The sequence below is a fragment of the Sylvia atricapilla genome, chromosome 1, assembly GCF_009819655.1.
Source record: "Sylvia atricapilla isolate bSylAtr1 chromosome 1, bSylAtr1.pri, whole genome shotgun sequence".
Lineage (NCBI taxonomy): Eukaryota > Metazoa > Chordata > Aves > Passeriformes > Sylviidae > Sylvia > Sylvia atricapilla.
Genome location: NC_089140.1, coordinates 16,942,136 through 16,965,071, shown reverse-complemented (window position 1 = coordinate 16,965,071; position 22,936 = coordinate 16,942,136). Strand labels below are relative to the sequence as shown.

Genomic DNA, 22,936 nt, shown 5'->3' with positions numbered 1-22,936 from the left:
TCTCTCCTTTCTGTAAGATCTCAGAGGCAGTCGGCACAGGGGTACCCCATCTGCCAGTATGCTCACTGGTAAACCACACAGAGAAGAGTACAAAGGAGAATGTTCTGAAATACATCTCAATTTGGGTCCTTTTGGAGGGTATACTTTGCAGTAATGGAATATTTGTATTGTCAGAGATGTTGTAAAATTAACGAAAAAGAATTAAATGTGGAACACTTGATGATATAATCTGCACTAACCCATTTTGTATCAAAATGTTGGTGCATTTGACAGAGTAGTTTTATTAATATTTTGATAATGGTGGTTTTTGCATAATGGCAACAAATGTTTTTAGTCTCTGGGTTTTAGAATTCTGGTGGTGTAGTGATTAACAGTTCAGATCTTAATACCCAATTATGATCAATTGCATCTTTTGGCAAGAAATTACGTAAGTCGCTGTCTGCTTAGTTTTGAAAAAAAGTAAGGATTGTTTTTTTGAGGTATGTTTACATTTAGAAGTTTTTAATGTTTTTCAAAATGCACTCAGGTAGTAGAGCTCTCAAGCCTGGAAAATTGGACAGAATTTCTTTTGTTCAGTCACTTTGTCTTCTTACCCACACTACCTCATAAGCAGAATCATGCAACTCTTCAGTAAACTATACAATCATATTAGTGGTACCAGGAGATGTGCACCTACAAGACTGTAGTAATGTGTGTGGTCTCTATATATGTGTGTATGTGTGTGTGACTTCAAGATTTTTATCGCTAATAGCAGCCTGAAAAGCTTACAGTCAATAAGAACTAGTCCCAAAATTAGATACTTCATCTCAGAAATGTGTCAGAAGTAATGTCTTTAACACAGAACTCCTTTTATTCCCATGGCAGCAACCTTGCAAAATATAATATGTAATAAATTAAATGACAGATTTTGCTATTTGATTTCAAATGCAATGGATGGTAATTTATTAAAGACTTGTTATTTCATTTAATTTAGTCAGGCACAGTATTTTATATAAATCTAGTGAGTGTTTTGTGATATGTTCTGTCACTTGTAGACCTTGCTGGAATACTTCCCTATTTCACTGGGCTGTCAACACTTCACTGAAATGCGGACAGGGAATTTTCAAGGTCACAGATTACTGAAGTGAGAATTAACAAGGCTCTGCTAGAAAATCATAATGAGATGAATCCTTTATGCTACCAGAGATTATTGGAATTGGGATTTATGAAGCATTTTCCATACTAATCATGCTACTTAGACTCTATCTCCGGAGACTTTTATTGCAGTGAATGTTTTATATTTACATTTCCATTAAGTTTAAGAGGATGGTCTCTGTGAGAGATGTAGGGACTTAAACACAGAGGTTATCACCATTTCTAGCATTGCCTCTGTACTCGGTGATATGCTAATGAGAAAAACTAGCATTCAGTAAATCTTATTTTATCTACCTAATGTAATGTAAGTTACTGTGTATTTTCCTTCACCTTTGTAAGTTAGTGTGTATTTTCCATAGGGTTGGATACTTGTGGGTAGCTTATTTGTTACTTGACTTATTCTTTTATTTCCTTTGTGTTAGCTTCTGCATCCCTTTCAAGGTCGGGGCATCTGTCTCATTGAAAAGCCATGGCATGGCTGACAGTCTGAGATTGCAGAGAAGGACCTGAGGCCTTAAAATACTCACCCACAAAGCCTTTTTCCTGTGGCCTGAATATATTCTATACCTCTGCCTGTCACCATCAGATTTGGACTTAGAAAACAACTCCAAGTGATAAACTTCTGGTACCCAAGGGCTTGCAGTGTCGCAAATCAAACTATTATTCTTTATCCTGAGGGGAAAACATCCTATAAGTGTAACAGATATTGGCACAGGATTTAGAAGCGCTTCCCAGAAATTGGAAAAAGAGACAATATAATAAGTGTAATGAACAGAGCCCTAGGGAGGAGACAAAGGAAGGCAGAGATAAACATACATGCACAAGCACAAACAAAAAGCAGAGGTGAAATCTTGACAGGTGGATGTTCCTGACTTCAACAGGGCCAGTTTCACCCCTGGGTAGGGAGGTTTTTAAAAGTCCCCCATGCATTCTGTGTGTGTTTTTCAGTTTTTATTTAGACCAGAAGTGAATGATAGGTATTAACTAAGCACAGGGAGATGTTTTTTTCCCTGCACCTGTTTGACTTCTGACCGTCAGGAGCAGTGCTGCTTCACTGCACTGAGCCGCTGCCCACACATCTGGCCCACACATCTGTAGTAGTTCATGCTTTGGGTCTTGGGCATCAGGAGGGGTCAAATATGAAACTTTGTCGTAATTACTGCATTCTCTGAGCCAGGAAAAGGAACAGAGTATTTTTGGACTCTTCTCAGAAGAACTCCCTCCCACTATTCACTTGTTGATATTTAACATACATAATCTTTGCATCTAAAGAGGGTATGAGACACCAGGACAGGTTCTGACAAATTTGCCATCAAGACTGCCTGTACAGTTTTGAGCTAGGGCATTGTAATACATCCTTGTGAAGGTCTTTTATTAAATTTTCTACAGACTTGCTGCTGCATTCAGTGAATGAGTGATTATTATTTCTTTTTGTTATCTCCATTTGCTGTGGCCCTATGCCATATATGGGGTGTGTTGTTCAGAGCATGCAATGAATAAAGAACTGTTTGTTTCCAAATGGACGTTTTTAAACATGTTCCCCTTAGCATCAATGCACAAAGATTAAAGCCAAAATTACCCATCTTCAGTGTCTGTCTTGAGATATCAAGGGACTGGTTTTTCAGAGTACTGTTTATAGCCTCCTCTGTGGAAAGCACAACCAGGAGATGCTTAGAATTCAGAACTGGTGTGGATCTGGATTCATTTCTCACATCAGATACACAAAAAATGTATCATGTAAAAATAGTGATCACTTGTGAAAAGCTTATTCTAAGTGATAAGGCCAGGACCATATAAAGTGTGTTTCCAGCAGAAATAGGAAAAGAACAGTGTTTTACAAACTACCTTAAGCTCTGTCCCTTTTCTGCTTGTAAACCACTCCTCCTGCCACCCTGTGCACCTCTTCAGCAGTCCTTCCAACAGTCCACATCAATGGCACTGGCACAGTTTTATGTCACTTGTCTCTACGATAAGATAAATCTGGAACAGTGTAAGGGACAGCACCAAAGATGGGGACTGCTGCTGGAACCCCCAGGTTTAGCAGTTTGAGTTGCATTACCCCCCTGCAGTAATATTGCAGTAATAAAATACCCCCTTCTTCTTGTTACCTGTTACATGATAAGTGAAATCCCATACCCTTTACTTAGGCATGATTTCTACAAAATATTTTTGCTCAGGAAACCACGTTTGTGTTGCCTGTGATTATGTATTGGTGAATGCCATATTTAGTTGCTTCTGCATGTCCCCTGTGGTTTGGGAGAGGCTGGAGGGTACTCTGACTTCCTCTTGTCTTCGCACCACTCTTTTTGGAGTCCACTACTGGTACTGCTCCAAATCTTTCCAGCACTTTAAGTACTTTGGATGCCATTGGCATTTGCTTGCATCCTCTTGTGAGATGTGAGAGATGGGAGAGATGAGGACCCACACTCAGCCAGTTTTCAGCTGATCCTGTTCTCCCTCTCATCCACATACAAGCAAAGAGGATGATGGGCACATGGAGACAAAAAGAGTGTCCAGCTGACTTTTATAACAGTGAGTTGTGGAGGTCATGAGGCAGGACAGCACATCTGTCTAGAGGAATTAGGAAAGTGCTTGAATGTAAGGGTTAAAAGAAGTACAAAAATGAGAGGAGCTCCTAGAGACCTGAGACTGGCATGTGTTTAGGGCAGTGAGACTCCTAGGTTTGTTACTCACACTCATGCATGTCCCTTGCATCACTTGGAGTAGACCTGCAAGGCAGTCTTGTGACAGTGTGGGGGACAGAATATCCTGTGCCTCCCACCAGCCCAAGGAACCCACTCTTCTTTCTCAGCCTTCACAGCTATAAGCCATGGAAGTTCTGGGAAGAAAAAAGAGTCTGAATCTGCCACCATCAATTCTTTCACCACAAATAGTTCTCTTTATTGCTGTGCATAGCTAATTAAAATGATGCTGAGATATGGTGGGAGAGACAGATAAACCTCTGGTAATTTATAATTTGCTAGGAATAACTCAACACGAAAGACTTGTAATCACAGTTCATTGAAATAAATGAAAATCCTTTCAATTGAATCAAAAAAGCTTCTCCTATGACATGGTGCAACTCTCCAGGTGGGAGATTGGACACAGTGATGCAGAAAGAGATTGCGTTGGCTGGCAACACAGGAGCAATTGAGGACACATTTTTTTTCCAGTTTTAAAATGGTGCATGCTCAGCTCCAGCTGGCACCCTGAGTGAATGAACGGATGGAAGAGCTGCACTTCCAGATCCATAGCTCACTTCATTTCAGTAAACGAGATTTAAAATGTAGTGAAGAGAAATAGATGAGTTGTCATAGCTGTGTTATGGATGTAAGCAGAGTAGTAGTCAGTAATTAGAGTTTGAAACCTGGGGAAAAACTGGTGTAATTGTTGGAACAGTACTATTTTACCAACAGCATAGAGTTCAGAATACCAGTTGAACTTGGGCAAGTCACAGCTTTAATGTCACCATCCCTGGGGAACAGTGGCCTGGTTTGGGCCTGTTGTGGTGCTTTTTAAACAAGTAAGTGCGATCAGACATAAAGCTTCATACAGAGCCATGAAAATGGGCTTTAATCTTTCAGAGCTGTCTTCTCTTTGCAAGTAGCTTCTGGACAGCAGAATGCAAGCAAGCACAGGATTGGGTGTCCTGGCTCTGGGGAGCCCACAGCCATCTTCACTGAGGGGCTGGCATGAGGAAGAGAATGAAGAGAAAGGCATTTCTGCCAGGAGGAGTGAGAAGCAACCAGAGCAGTCTAAAATAATTCACTTTCCACTCCTGACCATGGCAGGAAGGAAACACACAGTTTAGTTTAGGACTTAAGCTGTTCACAAATATGGGTAAATTTATTTCCACTGTTGTCCTGCAATGGCAGGGGTATTATCCCCATTTTACACAGGCAGAGCTGAGGCACAGTGAGATTAGGGTTATATGGTCCATTTAATATGGTTGTCCATGTTGCAATGCCTTTGGCTCAGTCACAGAGCTTAGTCAAATATATTTGCAACATTTGAACGGTCTCACTGGCTACAAATACAGCCCTGTATGCTTATTTTCGTTGCAAATTGCAGAAAAAAATGCATATTACCTCTGTAAATTTTGGATTGAATGGGGACCTCAAGTGAGATTTTTTTCATATTCGTAGGAGCCTGAGCCAGAGTTAGAAGTCAGTTGTGCATGTGTGCTAGACCGCTTTTCCCCCTTGCAATCTTTCCTGTCATTCACTAGACATCCAAATGTCATTTGCAGCAAATTGCTGAGCTTTCGTCATTAGGCAGCCTTGATTAGGTGAAGTACAGACAGCTGCATAGCAGGAGTGAAAGCAGCAATGGATTAACGTGGGGATTTCCTTCTGCTCAGAGCAACACAGACCACTGCATGTTTAGCAAAACCTAGAAAATACATTAAGCCAGATCTTTTGAGAAAATTTGGTCAAGTCAGTAATAACAACCCTGAGTCCATCCTTTTCTGTGAAGCAGATACATACCAAAAACTGTGGATATGAATCACTGTCCTTCATTATCAAAAGATGCACAATATGAGCAGTGGCCTAAAGTGAGCAGACATGGCACACCCTTCATTGTGACAGGCCAATGGCATCAGGCAAGTCTGGCCCAGTGTATTGGATGATCAAGTACTCCAAATTGCTTCATTTTCTAAAAACATAATCAGCATCAGGAAGACAAGGAAGAATCCTGATTTTTAAACACCAACGAATATACTAAGCAGGTTGATCAGATAATGCAAAGACCAGATAAAAGGTTGTGTGGATAAGAAGTAGGTAGTGACTAAGAAGAGAGATATTTAAAGACTAATTCATTTTTGCACATGACATATTGAGGTCACTTCAGATTTTCATCTCCTACCTTCCATTCATATCTGCATCCATTTATGCCTTTAAAGCAACTGCCTTTTCTTAACCTCTTTTCTGTCAGAGATTTTCTCCCAAATCTGAATGCCTGTTTTGGATAATTATAGAGTAACTACTGCAAGGTTTTTTTCAGAGTTCTTTTATGCTTTATTGTTTTGATTCTGCATTTTCTGTCCAGAGAACAGTTGACAGCTCTGTCTCCTAGGAATTTCCATAGTTTTTTTCAGAAAGGGAAAGTAAGGGGTTTTTTTTGTTTTGTTTTGTGCTTAATATGTGAAATGGGATAATTTATAATCCTTGTGCTAAATCATAGGAACAAGATCATGTGTTTTGAGTTTGCTCTTGACAGGTATGCAGTATGCTAAGATAGTCCTTTAGTGGTCAGAAAGTCACTTTTCTACACCAGACTTCTAGTAGAAAATTATTCAGCAAGCGAAATAGAAATTTCATCTCACATTTCCCAAAAATTTTAAGGATATTTGGTGCAAAGCAGTCACTAGTGTCCCATAAACAACCTAATCAGAGATGAATCATACATTAGAACCTTGCTTCATGGTGGCCAGATGTACTCAATTATCTATCTATCTATCTATCTATCTATCTATCTATCTATCTATCTATCTATCTATTGTTATATCTTTGTTATTTATTGGAGTAATAAATACTTTAATATGTTACCTTACTTTATATTGAGAAAGTAAAAAGGCCATGTAGGAAAACAATACAGCAAAAATTTATGACACCTGATTGCACTAACAATCTGTAGTTAATTATAGGAATTTGACTTCCCCCCCAAACACAGCTTTTACATGATACATTTAAGCTGTTTAACTAGTGGTTTAGATAATAAATTGGTTTTCTATCAGTCTGTTTGGTCATTACTGATGAAATTATTGTAATGTTTGACTTAGCAAGTAAAGGAACTCTCTTATTTTACCTTATGTTTTAAGAGCTCTTCCATATTTGTGTTCCATACCAGATGTCACAGTAATATTATCTGCAGACAGGAATGCCAACTCTGCTGTAAATATAAAGCTTTTCTAAAAGCATTATGCACTGAATGGTACAAACTACTGTTATGCTCCAGTATATTAATACTTTGAAATTGTCTTAAGAACTCCTTGTAATTATGATTGTGAAACTGAAAATGGAATTTTTCAGAATTAATCAGATCTGGAGATCAGATGCTACCTGTCTTCCTACTTAACCCAGCTAATAGAAATGTTTGGGTTATGAGGTGTTGATTTTTTTAAATGGAAGTATTTTTTTTCATTTTCATTTGCTCTGTATGCAAAAAAACCGCAAAAACGACTAATTCAAAATTACAGCTATTTTATTTTTTCTTCTAAAAATAAGCAAAACTTGGCCCTCATTCTTTAGTTCAAGTAAGAATACCTTCAGCACATGAAATTTTACATGGGTATTTTTATTTCTTTGAAAGCCAAACCTTTTCAAACTCTCAGCCTCTGTTAGCACTTGTAACTGATCTTTTCAGTCAGAAAGAAACTTGGGGCTCTTCTTGCTTCAGCTGAGAAAGAGGAAGAAGAACAGATCATGGGTAGTTTTGTGGAGTGTGCCTGTTATTTCACAATTAGCTCATCTATTCAGTTCTGCTGCTCATATTGGGGAGCAGGGGAAGTTTGGGTGAAAGGCAAGATGTGAGGAAATAGGCATTGTCTGGCATGTTAGAGGAGCCCTGCTGGACAGTGTCAGTATGATGGATTTCCAAAGAAGACAGGACAGTAAGATACAGTGATCTGGCTTTAGCAGCCTAATTCTTACAATTTTCTGCTTTTCAATTTCTTCTAAATCATTATGGAGCAATTAAGGCAATAAAGAAACCAGAATGGTAGACTTCATTTATAGCATAGCTAATTTTCTAAACATTACATGGAAGTAGCAGCCAGTTTGCCCAAGTGAATGAGTGATTTCAGAAAAACATACCTGCATGTGTGCTTTTGTTGAGCTCAAAACCAGGCTGAGACACACAGTCTCAGAAATTCCTACCAGTATGTTTTTTTCATTTTGACACTCAGTAAGGCCTCAAATCATACTATTAGTCAAAAGATCAAAACGTTTATTATTGTTAGGATTTGGTGAAGAAGAACACAAAACCAGCAGTATGGATGGATTATACTGCTTCAGGTGTTTGCTTTTATGTAACTGGTAAGGCTGCTGGGTCTGTGAAGGATGTGTTCTAGTAAAAGTTATGATCTTGGAGATAGGATATATATTTTTCATTAAGAAATGTGCAAAGTGTTGTTCAGAGTTCAAACTGAATTCTTGTCATAGCACAGAGGGATGTGTGTAACTGAATTAATTTTATCCAGACTTTTTATCCAGTCTTTTACTGATTTTAGCTGGAATTAACAGCAAAATTAGAAGTTTCAAAATGGTATAACAATATATTATAGGTAAGTTACAGCAGTTGTGGACTACTAAAAGTGGAGGAACAGGCAGACCTGTTCTAATGAGATTTCCAGTGCTGACATTATATTTTAGTCTGTTGTTAATGGTGGGGTTCACAAGCATTTGTGTCATTACTGAAACCAGACCAGTAATTATTTGCTGATGACTTCCACAGGGTGATGTCACTGATCACCAGGATTAGTTACAGGATAGAAAAATAATTGGCAAAAATAAGTCTGAAAAAGAATTAATTTTCTATTATACTGCATTTAATTGTAGTTTTTATTGCAAAAATTCAACGAAACAAAAGCAGTGTATGAGTAACAATGGGATGACAGTGTCTGAAGCTGGTCTGGAGCAGTGCTGGCATTGCTGGGGTCTAACCTGGAACTGCCTATTGCTGAGTGACACTTAAACACTTCCAGCCACTGTCAACCCAGACTGCAAAGCAAGAGGGACTGGCACCATCTCTATTCATAACTACACAACAGAGCTGTAGGGGTTTTTTTCTGGGAGTTCTTTCAAGATGGTTGGGAAATCATTTTTATCAAGATCAAAATGATGTCACATCAGGCTGTCCACTGGAAGATGAATTCAGCATAGTGCTGGGTGCAGATGAGCTACCTCTAACTGAATAGTTTAGGCTGATCCAGACACCCTACCTTTTCTCCTTTCTTCCTTTGCTGATTTTTCTCCTAACAGAAACACATCATTTGTTTTAGGTGTGTTAGACCCTTAGAAGTGACTTGCCATATTATGGGTACTAGCAGAATTAACTGTCATGAACTGAGGAATTTTTTAAATACAAAATACATTGTTTTATCTAAGTTATAAACCTTTGAAATGAAAGTCTTGTCTTAAAAGCCTATAGTCTGGTAGCAGCACTCTTTCTGCCTCTGTAACAAGAACCACAGCTACAATTAAAAATACATGTTGTTTGAAGTGATGTCAGACTTGTGTAGTACCAATTATAAAAGCAAGCAAGACATTTTTAGACATTTTCTCGAAGTTTGTCAATTGAAAAACAAATACCATGAATGCAAAGGTTCCTGATGTGGAAAAAGATGTGTAAAATTAAAACAAAATATATCATGTACAGTGACAATATCTGAAAGAGTTTGAATGCCTATGTGTGTACTTTATACATGTGTACTGTCTTTGCATAGATACTCACACATAGACAAGATACTGTAGTGCTTCAAATTTCCTTCCATCTATAAAACTAATTGCAAATTATTTCTTTTTGTTCTTCTCACAGCTGAATTTTTATTCCTCTTGTGGGGTGTTTATCTCTGCTATGCAGTGCGGACAGTCCCATCAGCATTTCATGAGCCACGTTATATGGCTGTTGCAGTTCACAATGAGCTCATTATCTCTGCTATATTCCATACAATTAGGCAAGTGATCTGTAGATCTAGTAATTAACCATTTATCTTTCAGGCTTCATATGGTACAACTTGGAATGGGTGAATGGGATAGGATGCATAATGGAAGGTCTTACAAGTATTTGTTTCCACGAATTAAGTGCTTACTAAACTTAAAACTGTTCCTGTGGGATTCAAGAATATGAAATTTAATAATTAGGTTTTTTTCCAGTATAGTTAGGTGATATTTTCTTGGATCAAAGTTCAGTATATATGATAAATTAGAAATTAGGTATAGCAAAACAACTGTCTGTCTTCAGTCATCTACATACTGTTCACTGTTTTGTATCCCTAGAAAAACAGCAGGTAAGAATGTTGGTTTGTATGTACTTTTGCTGGTGTGCAACAGATTGGTGAGCTGCAGCTATATGTTAAGATCATTGTACTGGTTTGGGCATGAAACATAGTGTTTTATATGCTGACATAAAAAAATTGTTTCAGATACGATGCTGTATCACTAATATAATGCCCATCTTTCTTCTAAAGTCTATAATGAACTCTGCATTTCATACTTTTAAATTATTTGGGTAGTAACAAATAAAGAAGGGTCTTTGCTGTAACTACATGAAAATTTACTTAATCTGGCTTTCCTACAGAGTACCCTTTAAAAATGAATTTGTCCTAGAAAATGCAAAATGAAGATAACATGAGTTTCATCTCATCCTGTTAAAACTATTGACTCTTATCACACCATCTTTTGCCACCTAACAGACTTTAAGGTGTTGTGGTTTTTTTGGGGTTTTTTGGTTTTTTTGGTTTTTTGGGGTTTTTGGGTTTTTTTTTTTTTTTACATTGCTTCACTGACAGTCTTCAAATACTTCTCTCTTTTCCTTGGTCTCTCTTGGCACTAACATTACTCGTCTTCTTGATTTTTGCTTTCATGTTTTTTTCTGAGTAAACATCAGCAAAGCAAATCCTTCATCTCTGTTGCTTCCTGGTGCTCTTTTCTCTTATCATTTTTATACAGTACACTGAATTTTTCAGGCATGCCATTTTTTTTTTCTTCCCCTTCTTTTAACCTTATATCTCAACACCCACATATACTCAAAATATATACTCCCTAACACAAACTTCTGCAAAGTTATTGTTTAAAATCTTTATTTGATGGAAACATTTTTCTTGTAATTCCTGATAGATGAAAAATTCACTCCCAGTACTTTTGAGTTTATTATAACCAATATGACTGCTTCTCAGTCAAATTTTCCCCCATTAATTTATATTCCTAAACTGTGTTGAGCCATGTTAGAAGATACACTTCACAGCTATTTTGTGAGCTGCAAGATTCTTTTAACAATAGAACAGGAGGCAAGTAACCTTGGATGAAAGAGAGGGGGAAAGGGGAAAATGTGGCATTTTAATACATGCCTTATGATGGAGACACAAAGGGATTAAGTCTTTCAGTTTGTTTTACTGACAATCCTGTGCCTGCAGCCTAAGGTTTGCTGATCCTGTTCTTCCTTTTTTTAAATGTACATTTTGTATTGATTATTTCCCATCTGTCTGATATATGCTGGTTTGTTGAAGAAATATTGTGTAGTGTTTATAGATAAGACTGGAAAAAAATTATACAATCCTTTCCGAGATTATGTTCATTTCTGCACGCACAACTCTTAATCAATTTCACTTTTTTTCTTTCTTTTTTTTTTTTTTTTTTTTTCCCTTCTATCTTCCCTGCCAAATTCTGGATGCAACTGAAAAGGCAGAAATGTAAAAGTTAGATTTATATTACATACCTGAATTATCATGGAACTGAAAGTACTGGAGCCTTGAAAGACACCTACAAGGCAGCCATCCAATTTGAAAACTCCCAAAGCTCATAGAAGATTGATGAGAGCACTAAATAAAACCTTGAACTGTTTGCATTTTGTTTTCCTTTGAAAATATTCTCATTTCAGAAATGGAGGATTCTGTATTATGTTCAGATCAGCATAGTATTAAATTCCTGCATTGCTCTTATATTACTGAGAACCCCAAAATTTATATGGAAAAAACCTCACTCAAATAGAAATTGTATCTTTGCTAGGGCTGAATGGCTCCTGCAGATGTGATTTTGTGTTCAGACATGGATACCATAACCAGTCAAGGTCTCGAGCTTAAAGGAAGCAAAAAAGCCTTCACAGAATGTGAGGAGGATTGGATCTGTTAAGGGTTAACCAAATCCAGTGGCCATCAGGATGTGGGTGCTTTCTCCCATCTGTCTGATGGATCTGCCTGCTGCTGCTGGTTCCATTGCAGGTTGGGCAAATCCACGTCAGGGCAGTCACACAGCCCTGGCTGGCCACAGGGACCAGTGCAGGTCCAGCACTCACAGCCTGACCCTGTTCCTCCTCTGCAGCTGGGCTTGGCTGACACTTTGGGTCTTCCCAGGGGCAGTCACCCACGTGCTGCCTGAGGTTTGTTCATCAACTGCACAAGCACATGTGCACCGTGGATAGGGTGGTATCACACTTAAGAAGGATTTAATGAGAAGATGGGAGATTTGTTAGGTTGAGAGCTCAGTGACAACTTGCTTACATGCCACTAGCCATTTTTTCCCTCCCTTCTTCCCATGCTTGTTTTTCCCTCACCTACCTTATCCCCTACTTGTCCCAGTCTTTGTCTTCTCCCAAATAAACAACCCACCTTTTTTTTTTTTTTTTTTTTTTTTTTTTTTTTTTTTTTTTTTCTTTTCTTTTCTTATTGGTCACAGCTTTGCTATGTCTGTGCTCAAATTTGGCATTTGTGATGCCGTTAGCTAGGTAATCACAATCTTATCTGCCATTACTGATAACAGTGGCATGGTTATATCAGTGCCACTGACCTTGCAAGTTCTGCTCTCTCAAAGGTCTTTCAATTATCTGTGAAGTTTGGCCATCTTTCAAATGACTCCCTGTTAACCACCTGTGAAATCTTGCCATCCCTTACAGCACTGTCTGTAACTTCTGTTCACTTTTTGCTCTGTTATTTGTTACATCCATCAGTTTCTCATGTCATCTTCATCAGCTCAGTTGTGTTCAGTTTGCTAAATCTCAGGCCTGAGCCTCCTCATATTCCCGCACACCCCAAAGCAACATATCTCTCTAGGAATTAATTAATTGGAATATTTTGTTGTGTTCATAAAACATTGCATTTTCAAAGTATTAAACAAGTAATTATAACTGTATTATTACAGCATGTAAGCCAGTGTTTCATGCCAGACTATTTCTGTTAACAAAAGCTACTTCAAAATGTGCATCTGTGAACTTGGATAAGTTGCAAATGTCATTTCTATCTGAATGATTTTTGTAAACCTGGAAACTGCAAGCCAGCAGTACATCCGTTCATCCGTTGCACTGCTTACTGCTTCTATCTTTGGGAGCTCACTAAAGCAGACAAGCCAAGCATGCTTCAGCTTTGACTGCACCGCTTGCTCTAGCACTCCTTTAGAAAGCTCAGCAAGGAACTGCTTTGTTTGACAAGTTCAGCCACTCATTTCCATTCACAGGCTCTTGGACCCTGCAGCACTGAGCTGGGCAGTCCTGCAATAAAGATCATTTCTCTGCTCCCTGCTAAAAAGCATTTCAGTTCAGTTCTCCCCCGGATGGCTTATCAGCTGTACTCGGTAGCTGTGATCTGTGGACATCCTGTGTTTATATGGTGCACTGCAATTCATCATAGTACATGTGCTTAACCTAAAACCATCCCTTCAGCTTATTAATGTATGCAAGCTGCCATAACCCAGGCCAAAGAAACTGTGACAATATACACAAAAACCAAAAAGACAGCTTAATAGAGTGAGAAAGATTGAATAAGGAGTATAATTTAAGGTCTGGTGATTCTTTTTATATTTTGGGTTGTTGATTTTTTTCAGAGTTGTTTAGAAATTTTAGCATATAGGGAAAGTGTGTGGATGTAATTTTTAGTCCGTATAAAAGCTGTACAGAACAAAGCCAGCTGTGTTTGGCCATTCAGTGAAAAGAAACCTAAAGAATACTAAAGATATTAAATCTAATGCACTGGAGAAAGGCAGTGAATTGCAACCCTGAATTCTATTTTCAGATTCATTCTTGCTTCAAGACTTCAGTCTGACTGGATGCTGATGCTGTTCTTTGCACACACACATTTGACTGTGACGGTCACTGTTGGGCTACTTCTGATCCCTAAGGTACTTGAGTCTGCTGTCTCTTTCCTTTTGCCAAGACTGAGGAAGATAAATGTTGTCATGCAGAAGCAATTCTGTGTAAAATCTAGCAACAACTGTTAGAAAAGGAGCATGTAAAATTTGGATATTTTACCTTGAAAGCTGTATTGTTTTTATTTTAAAAAGTATATATTTTCAAAGTTTATTTCTTACTGCTTTCAAAATTCCAGGAGTTTAAAGTACTTAAAATTTTGATGTGATTAATACAAGAAGGAAAGAATTCTGCCTAACTGTGCTTTTTTTTTTATGGTATTTGTGTGACTGTGCTGATTTCAAAGTTAGCTGAGATCAGACAAAGAATTTAGGCAAGGGCATAGAAATATTGGAATCAGGAGGCTGGACAAACCATGAGATAGGGAGGTAGGGATTTAAACCAGGCAGTTACAGGCTGAAAAAGGAGAACCCTTTGCAAGTGGGAGCCTGGGACAGACAGATGCTGCATACTGGGAGGAGACATGGCCATGACAAGGAGCCAGGAGCAGTGCTGGGTGCCCAGATATGTGTGGGGGCACAGGTAGATGGTGATGGCAGGAGTCAGGGAGGATCAGGGAAAGGCCCCAAGCTGCAGCCTGCACACCTCCTGTGGGGCACCGGGAGCCAAGCCCCAGTGTCTCACTGGGGCAGGAGATCTGCAGGTGGCTCCTCCTGTCCCTAGCTGCAGTGCCCAGGAATGGAGTGGAACTTCCTTCTTAGGACAGTACCCCAGCAAAGGGAATGACTTTCTAATGGGTTTTGAAATGACTAATCATGTTAATCAAACAAGAGTCAAAATAGCAGTAAAGGTGAAAGCTACATATGAGGAAATGGCATTAAGCAGTTCAGGTTGATAAAATTTTCAGGTTAAAGAAGCTGATATTCCTGCCTTTTTCCTGTGTGTCAGAACAGGGTGTGTTGATGACTGTCAAATATATGTACGTTGAAGAGTCGTAACAAGGGACTTATTGATGCAACCTTAATACTGCAAACCTTGTTTTATTTTACATTATTTAAACTTTTCTGGTCTTTAGCAATAATCTTATATTTTCTATTTTATATTCTTGTACTTTATTACATATCTTCAGAGGTGTCTTTCTAAACTAGCCTAGAAAATTTGTTGACCTTTCTGAAGCTGACTCATAACTACTGATCAACATTTTCATTTTTAGCTTATTATCTGTGTTATACTGCACAGACTTTTCTTCCAACACACCAATGAATTCAGAAAATTGAGGTTCACAAGGTTTAGCTCTATTCATAAAGTCCTGAAGACAGATGACTATAAGGACAATAGTAACTTCAGATGAGTGAATCAATATGAACAGAACAATAAGGATAACCTCACTCCAACTCCTGATTCAAGGATTTGGTGAAACATAGAAGAAAAAAGTTGTCTACTTTTTTCATTAATTTCTTTCTTTTCTTTTTTCTTTTTGGTTTTTTTTTTCCCATCTTATCCACCCTTTCCTTTTCAGGGCTAGGATCTAAAATAGGAGAATTGCTTTCTGCAGGATTATTAAGATGTATGTTGTATAAAATTGTGGTTTACTGTTTTAGCAGCCTAATTGGAAATAATTTGGAAAGTCTATTTTCATGCCAGCTTAATTGAAATGCCATTTAAGGAGGTTCAAACAAGTATCAAAATAAGTAGAATTTTTTTCCTTATGCAAATCTCTAAGATTTATCAAGTTAAGCCATCATTAACAAGAGTTCCTTCCATACCATACTGAGACTCTATAGGACACTACTTAAACCAGTGAAACTTCCCATAATATTTTGAGTTTGAGCATCACATCAAATCTATAGAAGGGTCATTGTACCATAAAAAACTGTTGTAAGCTCTTACACTGATGTTGAAATAAACATTTGTACTCATGGCAACATATTTTTTGTGAATACTTACAGTTTTCACATTCAAGCAATAACCCAAGAGATGATATAGCTACAGAAGCTTATGAAGATGAGCTTGATATGGGTCGGTCTGGATCCTATCTGAACAGCAGTATCAACTCAGCATGGAGTGAACACAGTTTGGATCCTGAAGATATTCGGGTACATATAACTCATTTAAATAGCATCCGTTTTCAAGGACACATTTTCCTACAAGAAAACTCCAGCTTGCTTGCATTTGTTTCTCTTTGCAGATATCAGCTGAAAAATGCCAGCTTAGGTATTTTCTGATTGTGGTATCAGATCATGTAAACTCTCATTTACATGTAAATGAAGTATTTACTAGTGTGAAGAGAGGCTGCATTACTAGTTGTAGTAAAAGTCATAGTGGTGGCTAAGGAGGAATAATGATCCTCAGCAAGAGATGTTATTCAGTTTACATAGATTCTTTGAATTATCTTGAAGTCCAAACAGCTTTTGGTTTCACTTTAATTAGTCATTTGTATGTAACATACAGATAAGCATACATAACTCTAAAGATAAAATAACTTGGTTAATGGAGAAAACTACTTTATTCCTATTTTACATGATGAAAGGCCTTACATTCTGAGAACAGAAAACAGCTATAGAGTTCAGCAGGAAAGCATACACTATAGCACTGTGAAATCTGAAACAGCATAAATGAATATGAAGTGAGCATGCTATGGAAAGTAAAACGTTTTGTGCACAAAGGTTGAACTTTTTCTAATGTGGAAAAAAATAGGATTCAAGTTGATGGAGAAATAGCATATTCAAGAATTAGAAAAGACAGTGAAATGAGTTTAATGTCCTTTTTAGAGCAATAGGTCTTGCATTCATCAGGCTGTTTGTTTGACTATACTCACTGTGTAAATACTAGTTTTGCCATTCACTTTGCAGGATGAGTTGAAGAAACTATACGCTCAGCTTGAAATCTATAAAAGGAAAAAGATGATTGCTAATAATCCACATCTCCAGAAAAAAAGGTGCTCTAAAAAGGGCTTGGGGCGCTCGATAATGCGGCGTATTACAGAAATCCCTGAGACAGTCACCAGGCAGTGCTCCAGGGACGAAAAGGACCTGATGGAGCACAGTGCTGTGAAGAACTTGGCCACACTGAAGAAAAACCCACCGGATTCCACAAGTCCTGCAAAGCCAAAAGAAGAGACTTTGAAAAACAGAGTCTTTTCCTTAAAAAAGTCCCACAGCACGTATGATCATGTTAGGGATCAAACAGAAGAACCAAATGGCTTGACTACAGAAAGTGCAGAAGTTATAACTGCTGAGAAAACGCTTCTAGACTCCTTGAATGGTAACAAATTAACCAAAAATGCTCCTGAAAAAGTTGAAGCTGTCTCCACTGAATCGGTTCCTTTGGTGTGCAAATCAGTAAGTGCACATAATTTAAGTGCCGATAAGAAGCCTCTGCATCCAAGAACATCTGTGTTACAAAAATCCCTCAGTGTTATTGCTAGTGCCAAGGAAAAGACTCTGGGACTAACGGGTAAAACACAAAGCCTAGAAGAAAGCACTAAATCTCATAAATCTCAGCAGAAGGGTAAGGAGGCCAGCAAAAAGCACTCAGCCTCCGATAAAGGGGAACATAAGGATTCCCACCGGAAAAACTCTACCCAGTCTGAGGAAACAAAGAAAACCCATAAATCTGGAATTATTAAACAGCAAAGGGTTAGTCAAACACCTGCAAATCCAGACACAGGCCCAGGTAAGTCTCTGCACAAGGACAATTTCGACATAGGAGAAGTTTGTCCTTGGGAGATATATGATCAAATTCCTGGTCCTGTGCCTTTTGACTCTAAAGCTCAAAAACATGTGTCTATTGCTTCCTCAGAGCCAGAGAAAAACCACCCTTCCCAGCCAAAGGGGAAGACTCATCATAAGCTGAAGACACCTGAGGGGTACCAACAGTCAAATCAAAAAAGTTCGGAGAAGGTGGAAGCAGCCACTCAGGAGACACAAGAGCAGCAGATCTTTGAAAATGAGAAAAATCAGTCAAATTCCAAGTCCCAGGTCTCACCTGGGCTGAAGTGTGAGAATGTTAATAGGTATACACCTAATACCCGTGCTGGGGAGCGGGAGGAGCTGCCCCAGAAAACAGCAGAAAAGGAAAACCTCAATAAATTGGCTGAACAGAAAAAAATTGCCTCTTCTGAGGGAAATGTGCTTTCATCTAACTCCCATAAGCCAAGTAGTTACCTACAGCAACCTTTAGCATCTCGAGCTGAAGTCTGCCCTTGGGAGTTTGATACAGCAGATTTACCAAATGCAGAAAGAAGTGTAGCTTTATTGAACACCTCTGCTATAAGTGCAAATAAAACAGCAGCACCTCGAAAATAAGAGGCTTTCAGACTGAGGAGAGTAGCAACATTGAGAAGACAGACAACAGGAAAGACAGAGGGGACTTAGGCCAAAAGGATCTGAAAATTCCTAAGGAGCATCACTTAAATGAAGGGAATCAGTGCTACAAATAAGTAGGAGTTCAACAAAGTAAATTATTGTTATTGTTGTTATTATTTATGTGATGAGTGCCAACAATGTGATTAGCAGTGCCCAGAATATGGTCCCTGCTACAAGGATTTTACTGTATCAATGAAAGAAATCTGCCTTTGTGAAATCAATTCTCTTTTAAAAGAAAAAATAATAATATGATAACAAACGCACAGTATAGATCTTAACCAAATTATTTCTGGATGCTGTAACTGGCTGTAACTTGCCCTTGGGACTTTAAAGATCCAGCAGAAGTGGGACACAGAAAATGTCCTGATGTCAAAAAGGGGTATCAACGAGCAGCTTATTGAAGTGACGACTTTTCATTTTACATATTTAATCTAAATAGCACTGCTAACTAAATGCATCCCAAAAATATTTTATAAAATTATTGCTTTCATTTTCTTATTACTGTGTGTTTAAGTACATTGTTGTGTCTCATATTAAAGCATTCCAGATTGTATAATTTTTGCAAATAACTTTGATATTATGTGACACAACAACATATTTGTGCAATCTGCAGATACTGTCTTCTAATTGTAAGTTAAAATACCTGCTGTAGACCTTTTTGTTTATAGATGGAATTGCAGTAACTTTCACTGGCTATGGAAGCCGTAATTCATATTGGGAAATTCTTTTGGGCTTTGGAGGTTATTTTTTTTTCTTTCCTGTGATTTATATGGTGGGTTTTTTTGTTTACTCTCTGTTATTTATATTTATAATTTGATACTGTATTATTCAGGGGTTTTATATGCAGTAAGTTATGCACTTCCCTGTTAATGCTCATAGACTTTGTTAATAGTGGAAATTCAGTCGTCTTAGCTGCATATACTGGTAAGTCCTAGGACAACTTATCTGGGCTTTTTGTTACTAATTGGAAAATATCATCTAGGAGACAAGAAATTTTACTTTAGACATCGATGGTGATGATCTTGTTCAGTATTTCATACTGAACCTATCCTGTTAAACAAGACAAGCAAGAATGACAATGAGTATACCCCAGAAATGATCACCTGTTTTACTAAACCCAGACAGCACTGGGAGATATTTTATGTATGGAACAACACTGTACTGTTTATCCATGTTGGCAAACCTCAAAAAAAATGGCTCTTGGGAGTGAGGAGAGAACTCCAAAATATTACTCTTCCCCCATATATGCAAATATAAGTGATACTGGGAACAGAAATGATGGTATCTCTCTCCAGCTCTCCAAAATGCTTTGACTTTTTTTTAAATTTCTATGTACATTTACAGTAAAAGTTAGTGTTTGATACAGTGCTGCTTTTCAGCAATAGTTACAGTCCTCATTGTGCATATGAGCTTAATTCATAGGTGGCCCATTCACAACTATGAATCTTAGTGACAGTTCACCATCAGGGCCTGAGGACATGTTGAATGGTTCTGAGGAGTATCAGTAGTAATGAAACAGCCCCATCTATCTCAATGCAGTACCAGTAAAGTGCTGTTCACAGGAATTGGCTATATGTAGTGTACTCCAAAACAAAGACAGCTCAGTCCTAAAGAACTTGTGCAATTTGAGAGAAGTGATGGGATTTGGTGGAAGAATATGAAATGTGGATGACTGAATAGAATGTGTTGTTTAATATATATATAATATATATAAAAATAGATATTTATATATGTTTAATATATATATAAATGTCATATCTAATACACACATGCACATACACCTATGTAGTATAAACTGATTTTTGTGGCATCATAGAAAAAGTGGCTTAAGATAAAATGCAATGAGCAGAGAGACTTAGACAACCTCGGCATGAGGAGGACTTTTTCTGTCCTTTAAAAAGGAGAGGAGTCTATGGGCATGTCTAGACTGACAGATCAAGATGGATCTGCTTTTCCTACTGCCGCTGCTAAGCCCAAATCTGGGATCTGCCAACACCTGAGCCAGCTGGGGACAAGTTGACTCAGGTCTTGGTGCTGTCTAAACATGTTACCTCATTTAGAAATTCTGCTCATTAGCTCCAGATAAAGTGAACTGAACCGCCCCAGCCAACCTGGTTATCCAGGATAGTGCTTGGTTCCACCATGGAGGTGTGCTGACTTAGGTCTTTACTACCCTGGGCTTGTCTGACTCTCCCACCCCTCTTTTGTAGGGCATAATTATGGTCTAGGAGATATAACTGGGACCCTTCAACCCAGAATTCCTGTTCCACCCATGGAAGGGCATCAGGCATGTGAGGCTGGGTGCTTCTGACATCAGTGCACCCACTTTGCGCACGCAGTGTCACTAGCATCCTATGTGCAGCCCAAATCCAGCTCTGTCCTTAGTGTGAAAAAGAGTTGAGATTAGACCTGGTGTGCTCAGATTCTCCTGTCCCAGTCCCAGACAATCATGGGATTTGTCTTGTCAGCTTCAGTGAGACTTGATCAGCTTTTCCAAGAGAAAATAACCCTGTATTTCCATGGGAAGAAGTCTATCCTAGGAAAAGAGCTTTCTGGGAGGCCTCCAGGAACACACTGACCCTGTGTGCAGAGGAATACACAGCTTTAAACCTGCTGAAATGGTGACCATCTCACACCTCTCCTATCCTTGAAGGGAAGTTCTGCAGTCTCAGCAGAGGTTTTTGGGATTGGGACGGGGGGACAGCTTATGGCAGGCTGCCCTGGCTCATCCTGACTGTGAGATTAGAAGTGGGCATCCACGGAGGGATCATGGAAGGAGATATTTGTGTGTACTCACTGCTGCTTGGAGATAGATGGTTGCAAGGAGCAGGCACCAGCCCTTGTGCCCTTGCTCATCTGGCCCTCCATCCTTTACCTCAGAGCTGAGCAAGGCCACACTGCCCATGCCCTGCTCTGCAGGAGCCGTGTAGGGCACCAAGGATGAGGGGATCCACATTGGCTAAGTGTCTGCACAGAACCACTGCCCCTGGCATTCCTGGCAGGGTCAAACCCTTCGTGCATGACTGTGTCCGTGCCACCACTATATATCTGTACTTGCTCAGTTTCTTTTCTCTTTCTTTCTGTTTTGAAAGGTAACTTCATTAGAAACACAGAAACAAAGCCCACTCCTTGGCTGGTGTTAAGACAGCCCAGCTGCACAGCAAGCAAAAAGCAATGGCTGGTTAACCAGGGAAGGCATTGGCTTGTACAACTCATTTGGTTTAGATTTCTTTTGTCCTGACCCTTTCCCTCACTTCTTAAAAACTGTCTGTTGTGGTTCTTTAGGCTCATTGTAGTCACATCCCCTAAGACTGACATAATTTGAAAACTTTCCTTTAGCAAACCAAAAGGGAAATTTATTACAATTTATTAAGCAACTGATCTTTGGGCTACAGATTCAATTGGGAGTTAAATTATTTCACATTTAAGAAAATGAGGGGCCAAACTTCACTCAACTATCCTATTACACTATGATGCTGCTAGAAGCACTGCTTAATGAAGACATACTAAGTTAGGCATAAATAAAGTTTTGTATTTCATAGATTTTTCTCCACCAGCATATATTGACTAGATTGCTTAGATGTCTTTTTCTGGAATTTCATTGTCATTGTTCAGCCAAGAGAAGTGCAACTCTAGAGTAAAAAGGTTATAAAGATGTTTTCTAGCAGATCTGTTAAGAGAAAAGACAATAAACATGAAGGTCACAAACTTTTGCTAGGTTGTCCTTCTAAATGCATGTGCAAGCTGCATATCTCCTTTATTTCTAAGCCATGGTTTATAAATAATTAGATTTATGCCAATCTTATTAGACTTGTATAATTTATGCAAGATTATGCGCTTTAAAATATAAATCAGTACACACCTATCATCAGCTTTGGTGGCATCATAGACCTGAAACCAGACAAGACGTTTATATTTGCTCTCCTTAGGCTTTTGCATGCATATGACAACAGGCAGGCCTGAGCAAACACTGCCTTTGACTTTTAAAATTTTAGCTACTCCAAGTTGTAGAGTATATAAAGCTGTAAGTCTCTTCACTTTATAATGTGGTTCTTATGGCAATGTTATCTGGCAACCAACAGCATCCACCATGAAATACTTGATAGATTTATGTTGTAATGTGTTGCAGCATGTAAATAATGTAACTTCTCTGCAATAAAGCACATTTATATTTAATCTGTCTGCTTTTGTGTTGTGATTTTCTGAAGTTGTTACTGATACAAACTGAAGGGGTTTCCCATCAAACTGGTAAAGTAACTAACTTTACAGCTTCTATGATCAGATCATGCCATTATCATTTTCTGGATTTTCCTTATATTTTCATCAGAGCAGGTATATACTATGTTCAGGATTTCATGTTAGGGAAATAGCTCTGTTTTCTTAGTGATTGCAATTTTGAGGTCAAAATTGTAGAGTCCATTCTATATTATTTGAATTTAATGATAACTACAATGCTAGAAAACAAGAGAAAATAAATAGGCCATATTTTTCTAAATCATTATAAAATTCTATAGCTCATCTGTACTATGTGTGAGCATTCCTGAATTCCTCAATTCAAATATATGTCTAACAGGGATAGGAAAGATACAGAGAATGGGAACAAAAAAGATGAGAGACAGAGAATGGCAGCTGTGTAAGTG

General features: G+C 38.4%; 1 protein-coding gene across 1 annotated transcript in view; it reads left to right on the top strand.

The window, feature by feature from the left end:
* The window catches only part of GPR158 (G protein-coupled receptor 158), a 186,555-nt gene extending 165,804 nt beyond the window's left edge, over positions 1 to 20,751 (top strand). Inside the window, exons 8-11 of the mRNA XM_066316019.1 lie at positions 9,673 to 9,811; positions 13,856 to 13,961; positions 15,879 to 16,025; positions 16,782 to 20,751. Of these exons, the coding sequence (XP_066172116.1) occupies positions 9,673 to 9,811; positions 13,856 to 13,961; positions 15,879 to 16,025; positions 16,782 to 18,236 (1,847 nt within the window). The 3' untranslated portion in view covers positions 18,237 to 20,751. The remainder of the gene's footprint in view (positions 1 to 9,672; positions 9,812 to 13,855; positions 13,962 to 15,878; positions 16,026 to 16,781) is intronic.
* Positions 20,752 to 22,936: the final 2,185 nt, after the last annotated feature.